Source organism: Argiope bruennichi, chromosome 2, assembly GCF_947563725.1.
Source record: "Argiope bruennichi chromosome 2, qqArgBrue1.1, whole genome shotgun sequence".
Taxonomy (NCBI): Eukaryota; Metazoa; Arthropoda; class Arachnida; order Araneae; family Araneidae; genus Argiope; species Argiope bruennichi.
Genome location: NC_079152.1, coordinates 89497476 through 89506470, shown reverse-complemented (window position 1 = coordinate 89506470; position 8995 = coordinate 89497476). Strand labels below are relative to the sequence as shown.

At 27.2% G+C, this 8995-nt stretch overlaps 1 protein-coding gene across 1 annotated transcript; it reads right to left on the bottom strand.

Annotated features, from left to right (window-relative positions):
• Positions 1 to 7627: 7627 nt before the first annotated feature.
• Positions 7628 to 8772, bottom strand: LOC129962252 (neuropeptide-like protein 31). Its single transcript, XM_056075995.1, has 2 exons — positions 8758 to 8772; positions 7628 to 7945 (listed from the first exon to the last, which is right to left on the bottom strand). The coding sequence occupies exons 1-2, from the start codon at positions 8770 to 8772 to the stop codon at positions 7628 to 7630; spliced, it is 333 nt and encodes a 110-aa protein (XP_055931970.1).
• Between the last annotated feature and the right edge of the window lie 223 nt (positions 8773 to 8995).

The following is an 8995-nucleotide window of genomic DNA, read 5'->3' as shown; positions in this document are numbered from 1 at the left end:
CCTCGTAATATATACCTTTCTACATAGCCCTTCGAACCTATAAATCATATTCAGTAAAGTTATCTTGATGGTATAAAGTTTCAATCTTCTGCTATCAAGCCTGACCGAGTTTTAATTCATTGAGAATCATTATTTTAGGAAAATCAACGATTTCATTACTTTAGACAATTAGTCTTGGGGAAATCCAAGCTAGATTACCGTTAGACGGTCAATGAAGAAGTTTAAAATTATTCGTTTTTAAAGAATAGACGTTCAAATTTTTATAATCAATTTTAAACGCAAAAGTATGGAACTTTTTAATTAAAAATATCAGAGTCTAAAAAATATTTTATTAATCATGACTCACAGAATAGAGGATCGGCGTAAAAGTTTGAAATTTGTGATTCACCAGAATATTTATTAATGCAAACTACATATAGTGTAGTTATTTATTTCATTTAGACATTTTTACTTAGATATATATATGCCAATTAATAAAGCTTTAGAAATTAACTGTTGAGCCCTGATTAGAGTGGATATTTTATATATAATAAAATGTATGCCTTAGATGAAACTGAAGTATTGAATAAATAATAAAGCTATTTTAAATCGTCACGGAAAACTTTTTCTTTCATTCATTTGTTTACATTTCATACTTATTTTATTTCATACAAATACGTGCTGAACATTACAGTTTTCTGAGTTTAGTTTACAGTAACAGTTAGCTTGAACTTCTAATTTATGTTTTTTGTCAACGTGATGGCAACGAGATGACAAAAGCTAATTTTTCCAAGCACTCAGAGCGTGCCCTTGCAGATCCAATTCTATTTTTATTTTGTGCGAAATAAATTGCTGGAAAATATGAATAAAATCAAATAAAACATTTTTTACAAAAAGCATTAAGCTTGAAACCTAATTTTTAAGTTTAAACATCGGTATCATTGAAAGTATTGTTTTTTGAACTTCAAGATGATGTAAAAGTCAGTCTTGTATTAGAATATTTTCGGAAGTTATCACGGAGAAACGTCAAAATTTCTTTAATTTTTAATTCATTAAAATTCGAAATAAAAATTCAGGTCCCTCAGAGATTCCCGACCAACAGAGAACTTATGGGTCAAGTTTGATATCTCTAAGTTTTATGGTCTGGCGTATAGAGAGCCAACACACACACACACACACACACACACACACACACACACACACACACACACACACACACACACACACACACACACACACACACACACACACACACACACACACACACACACACACACACACACACGCACACGCACACACGTGCAAACGCAAACACACATTCATCTAATAATCAGGCTTGGAGATACCCCGGAAACTAATTAGCACAATTTTTTTTTTAAGATGGCTAATGGAAAGATCTAAAATCCTGTGTTTTTATAAAATAGTGATATTTAAATGTTCATTAATCAGACAGCTTTAGTGATTGATTTTGTTAATTCGATTGCTACACTTTTTATTTAAAATATTAATGTCTCAAGAATATTTTGTTTAATATGATTCACACAGCAGATGATCTAAGTAAAAATTAAAAATCCGCTATTCATCAGACCATTTATCAACTCAAGTTATATAAAATATGATTATTTACTTCATTTATACTATTTTATTAACAGATGTATGCCTATTACTAAAGGTTTACAAGTTAGCTGTGCCCTGATTAGAGTGGGCATCTTATAGTGTAAATTAAACAATGCTTGTCTTAAATAAATCCGATTTATTGAATCAATAATGTAGATATTACAAATGATCTTCTTGTATTAGTTTTTAGAAAATACAATGTTTATTTTATTTCATACAGACATGTGTCTAAAATTACTCTTTTCTATGTTTAATTTTTCAGTAATAGATTAACTTATCTTTTAGTTTGAACTTTCGTCGATGCGATGGCAACACGTTGATAAAAACTAATATTTTCCCCATGACTCCTAACAAGCTCGTGAAAATTAAATTTTATTCTTATTTTGTGAGAAATATATTGTTAAAAAATATATTCAAATTATTTTTTAAAAATTCACCAAAAATAGAAACTTAATTTATAATTAAAAACATTGGTATCATTAAGAATATAAATTTTTTAAATTTTTATTTGATGTAAAAAATCACTTTTCTGTGATAATATTTTCAGAAGTTATCACGAGAAACATAAAAATTTCCCTTTCACTTAAAATTCTAATTAAAAATTCAAACAAAATAGCTCAGAGGTGTACATTCCCGACCTCCAAGGTATACATGTGCAAACTTGGTAGCTGCAAGTGAAACGGTTACACATATTCAACTTTATTATAAGTATAGATATTGATAACCAGGATATCCATAATTTTTGAAAGATCCTTTTTCTGGTAGAACTGTAGAATGTAATAAGTAATCTATTATTAAAAAAATTACGGATGGAATAGTTTAAATCATGAACGAATGATCTGTTCCTAAGTTATAGTATATACAGACATCAGAATATTTAAAGTTTATTCTTATTTCTTTTATTGAACATTGAATAAAGAAGGTATGCTAATTTTTTTTATCCAGTGCTGTACACAAAAAACGAATTTCATGACAAATAGAATTTTGTGATCTTGATTTGGATTTCAGGATTCAAGAGTTTGCTTCAGAAAATAATTAAAATTGCCCTCTTAGACGTAGAAAAAGTAAAATTGCTTTTAGGGAAATTTTGGATAACGTTAAAAGTCGTTCGAGTCTGATACTGGATGAGATTCACGTCTTCTCCTGCTTAAGAAATATATAAACCATTAATATATGGTCCGGGTCAATAAATTTAAAACTCAACAAAATTACGAAATTCAAATTTTTAAACATTAAACTGGTCCTATTAAAAAAAATTTAGTAATTGTACGTAGAAGCACTTCTACTTAAAAATTTTGACAACTAACCTGCAGAAGAAAAAGTTATATTATTTTATTCTTAAAAGTAAGAGAATAGTAACTGTTTTAAATAGAGGATGATTGATTCAAATGCATTTCAGGAATTAATTATATATCTGCATTGAAGTAAATGCTTGAAAGATAATTAATTTTTCCTATAATTTTTAGATATTGATTACTAGAAAAATATCAAGAAAATTCCATAACTAGTAATTTATCATAAATCAAAATTATAATGTGTATATTTCAGAACAAAATATAATTATACCTATGAAATTTTTAATAATACATATTGATTATACATGTTTGTTCTGAATGATTTCTGTCCCAAAAAGGAATACACTAATATTTAATTAAATTGGCGAAACGTCTGATAAACACAATAATAAATTCAGTGGCGCCAAGTTAAAGTAAACTCAAGAGCTTGTTGGTGCATTAATGTCCTTCGTTTTTCCTCTCCCCTCCCCTCTTATTATTGCGCTTTCATATTCTGCCTTTTTTTTCTACACTCATCAATATTTTTCATAGTAAAATAGCGTATGCGTGTATAAAATTAAAGGTTGAATGGGAGCCTTTTTACTTTTAATCTGTGTTTCGATTTATAGAAATAGTTTCTAGCCCATAAGATATTCCACTAAACTCCTTATGCTCTTTTTTTTTTTTTTTTTTTTTTTTGTAATTACATGTAAAATCAAAAGCAAAGAAGACTTACAAATATTTTTGTTGAAAAAAGTAATTTGTATAGTTATATATAACTATACAAATTACTTTTTTCAACAAAAATATTTGTAAGTCTTCTTTCTAAGTATATATATATATATATATATATATATATATAATTATTTATTTCATTTAGCCATTTTTTATTAGATATATATACATATGCCAATTAATAAAGTTTTAGAAATTAACTGTTAAGCCCCGATTAGAGTGGATATTCTATATATAATAAAATGTATTTCTTAGATGAAAATGAAGTATTGATTAAATAATAAAGCTATTTTAAATCGTCATGGAAAACTTTGTATCATTGAAAATATTATTTTCTGAACTTCAAGATGATGTAAAAATCAGTTTTGTATTAGAATATTTTCGTAAGTTATTGTGTAGAAACGTCAAAACTTCTTTAATTTTTAATTGATTAAATTTCGAAATAAAAATTCAAGTCCCTCAGACATTCCCGTCCAACAGAGAACGTATAGACAGCCAACACATACACACATACAAACATGCGAACGCAAACACACATTCATCTAATAATCAGGTTTGAGGATTCCCCGGGAACTAAGAACTAAAGATCTAAAATCATGCGTTTTTATAATATACTAGCCGCCTTTGGCGACCAGCCGGTTCACCAATCTTAATGTTCATTAAAATTTTAATAATTAAATATTTTATGCAATTCCTACTTTAATAGCTTCTCATCAAAATATTTTAAAACTTCAAATTTTGATTGTCATATAATTCATTCATAATATTATAAAGGCCTTCAGTTATAACGTAATATGTATCTCTCTAATTTTCTGTTAGCACCCGTAGAATTTATGCTTTAAATTAAAGTGGAAAGAATTAATCTTCAATTAATATAATAATATTTTTTACTGAAACAAAGCATTTTTTTATAATCTGATTACTGAAAATAGAGTCACTCAGCGTTTAAACTTTATGGGCACTAAAGAATATCTTTTTTAATTTATGTAATATCTCAAGAATTTGTCAACAAAATTTTCTTAAATTCATCATGAACAGATCGATTAATGAACAATGTTTCATTTTAAATGCATCAAACACTAAGAAAATAAAATGAATCGTTTAAAATAATCGGTCGAAAACAGGTTTAAAAAAAACTACTTAAAAAACGATGTATTTAAAACTATAAGCATACACAAAAAATATATAACTAACATAAATACAATTTACTTACAAAAGCATGCAACTAACCTAAAAATAATTAAAATCGTCCGTTGATAATGGTTGTCATGGCAACAATCGGAACACAATGCGCATGGGTGAATTTTCTTCGCCAATTACGGTAACGCAAATGCGTGAATTTTTCTACGCCAGTTGGGGTAACGCTATGCAGATTATACATTTTTAATTTCCTTTATTCTGTGTTATTTTAATTCAAAAGTACTTCAGAATGAATCTGAAACATGGATCAATTAACAATGTTTAATTTTAAATGCATAAAACATTAAGAAAATAAACAGAATCGTTTGAAATAATCCGCCGAATAACGTTAACCCTAGCCTCATTACTGTTGGGAGAAAAAAACACTGAAGCCTTACTCATTTGGCGGTGGGGAAAATAGAAGATTTTTTTGGCGGGAAAGTTAGTTTTTAGTTAATAATTAAAATTCTAATTAAAATTTCAAAAAAAAGGGACCCCAGGTGCACATTCCCGACCTCTAAGGTATACATGTACGAAATTTGATAGCTGTATGTCAAATGACCTTTCCTGTAGAGCGCCAACACACACACACACACACACACATTGAGCTTTATTATAAGTATATATATATATATATATATATATATATATATATATATATATATATATATATATATATATATATATATATATATATATATATATATATATATAATTAGCGCCGTTTTCTTTAATTAGCAGCATATCAAATTGAAAATAGTTTATTGCACCTTCTGAGTGATCAAAAAAGTGCATTTTTTATTAATATATATCCATAATTAATGATTATGAAATTTGTTATTTTTTATATTAACATACTACGAAACTTTATTTAGGCATTAGCCAAATCATATTGAAAATTATCTTCTTATCTTTGATTTTTTTAAACTTTTGGCAGAGTATAGCGACACTTTTGCATGCTATTCTCCTTTGTATATCATATATTTATTTTTTATTCCGGTTTCCTCTTTTATATTTCTTTTTAAATTTCATTACAGCTTTTTAGATATTCAGTATTGCTTCGGTTAATTTAAATTTCTCTAAAGAACTCGAATATGCAATTTCAAATTCTATAAAGTGATTGCATTTCTTTTCCTCACAGAAGTGGGAGTATTCAGGACAAGGTCTTATATGAAGTGATTCTAGATCTTCTCAGATATATACTGAGAAATGAAAAGACGATTAACGGAAGAAACGTAGTAGGTCCTAATAGGGAGTATATAGAAACGGTAATCGAAAAAAATTCGCAAATAGTCAGATAAATATTAAAAATAATTTTTATATGCATTCTGCGATAAAAATTCAAAAAATGAAAATAAAAAAATGTTTATATGATCACTGAAAAAGTGATAATACAATAGGGACAGTAATTATCATTAAATGATGTTTTATCATTTAAAAAAATAAAATTTTATAAAAATTTCCATGATTTTTTTTCTAATAGTATATGTATAATAATATTCAATCTTGAATACGATAACTTGTTGAAAAATACACCTCTATCGTAATATTTTATGATTAAGATACACCATGACATTTTAAACCACATGTTGTGGCCTTCATGCTCACAAAACATTGATTTATTGTCATCAGATCGTTTTGGATTAGTAATTTGAATAATATACTAAAATGATTTCACTACATTAATTTTGAATAATTTTGATATTTTCTTTTGATTCCTTCATATATTCCTTAAATCTTTCTTATTCGTTTTTGCTTGAAAATGGAAATATAAATAACATTTAAGAGTAAAACACATTTGCTAATGCAGAAGGTTCACACTAAATTCCATAATTATTATTATCACGCTATTTCCATAATTATAATTCCATATTATTTCTTAATAAATAAAGAATGTTATATCCTATAAAGTTAATTTCCATGGAGTTTAATTACTACAGTTCCTTGATTGTCTTCAAAATATATGAAGTTTCTGTAAGCCTATAAAATGCTTTTTTGAAGTTCAATGATTTTTTATAAACGGATTACTTGAATGAAAGCCAGAAACTCATGGATATAATAAGAACTTTATTGAATGTAATATTTTTGTAATATTTATATTTCCCCGAAATGTCATCATTCATGAAAAATTGTTGTGAAGTTGTGTTGTCTTCATTTTAATTAAGATTCCGTCCAGGTTTCATCAGGTTATCTTCCTGTAGAAAGCTTCTCCTGTAAAAGAGATGAAAACATTTAATTCCTGTGAGCTATTGAAATTCTTCTATAGAATTTTATAAATACAATCATGATATAACTTCGCTTTTATTTATAAAAAGTAATTTTTAAGGAAGACTAAAATTGTATTTTCGTCACTCAAATTATTCTCATATTTCTGTTTAAAGAAATACTAATTCTGAATAATTGCCAAATGCAATGGTCATTCTAGAAGTGTAATTTAATTTAATTATATATTTTTTCAAGAATAATATCTATAAATATGCCCAAACATGTTAATACATCCATATTATCTATAGTTGACACCCTTTTAAAGTAAAGAAGGAAAGTTATAAAGATTACTACACAAAATGATATATTATTAACTATATTTCCGACTTAGGATCGTATAACATCTGGAGAAGATCCCAAATCAAAGTATAATTTTTCAACTATGCTAGAAAGAATAAAGAACATTTTTTATTCATATTGTATGATGCATTATATATTGCATTAAAATCATATTATTTCAAGATAATTTTTATGTATCTACCAATGGCAAAATTAAGGTAACTCATAAATAGATATATCACAGAAAAAAATTACATTTAAAGGTGAAAGTCTCTGAAAACAGGAAATATACTTACCATTTAGAAATAACCTCCATATCCCAAACCACCATAACCGTATCCTCCGTATACGTAGCCTCCATACCCGAGACCATAGCCTCCATAACCAAGACCACCATAACCGTATCCTCCGTATCCGTAGCCTCCATACCCGAGACCATAGCCTCCATATCCAAGACCATATCCGTTATATCCTAATCCATATCCTCCATAATAACCATGTCCTTGTGCCTTTTTAAAGTATCTGCTGCTGATTCCGTGTCCATGACCGTGATGACTGTAATGAGGAATGACATCCAGGGAGCAGGCGGCGATGGCGACAAGAGCCAAGACGACGATCTTGTACAAAATTAATTACTAAATTTCATGCATATAAATATCGTTATTTCTTACAATTTTAACAGTTTTTTCTGTACGAATACGTAAACTACTATATGAAATTCTTTTCTTTCAAAATATTTTTTTAACAAACGTTTTACATGTTTCTTTTGATTTACCGATGGATAATTCTCGATTCTTAAACCTCTGCATTAATGAATATGTATTTGCTATATAAAGGTTTAGTATTTGTCATGTTATTAAATGTTTGGAAGCTATTGATCGCCACTTTCATATGTTCTTATAACTGTATGAGCGAAAAGTAATTTGCAATGTTCTTATAATGTCTCAATAAATTTAATATTATAAGATTCATATACATTTCTTCTTTATTTTAAGTTTGTATGCTTTTTCAAAATGTTCTTCTAAAACTGAAAAGCCAAACGTAGAGACATTAATATAGTAAAATTAAACAAAAAATCACGTTTTTTTACTTTTTTTATTATATCTTTTTTTTATTATGTCTATTCAGTCAATATTATTTTTTATGCATAAATTAATTGTGGTACAGAATTAATATCAGAAAGGCTGTTTGAAATTTAACTTTCCCTTCATTTTTTTCTCATAATAATTCTATGCTTTTAAAAAGTTTGACTTTGAATTTTTTATAAATAATCATATATTTACATTCGTCATCATAAGTATTAATTTTAAAGAAATTGAACATTTTCCAATAAAAATTCAGAATACTATGTTTTCTTAATCATTTACTAATAAGATAGTGAATACATAACTTTTAGATGAAATTTAAGAAAACGTAAGATTTTACTTACCAAAGTTTTCATCATTTCTGTTGATATTGCTTGAAAACGTAAGCAGGTTCATTTATACTGAGAGCGCTGTCTTTATATGCATCTTTCTGAGCTAGCCTACTTAGCAGTTCAATGCGCAATCGATGTCAAAATGCCAAGCACATTAGATGTAAATCTTTTTCTTTTGTTAGAAATAATGTGTATCGAATACTTTTCTTATCGTTCCATCAATTCTACAGATTAGAAAAGCTCAATGGAT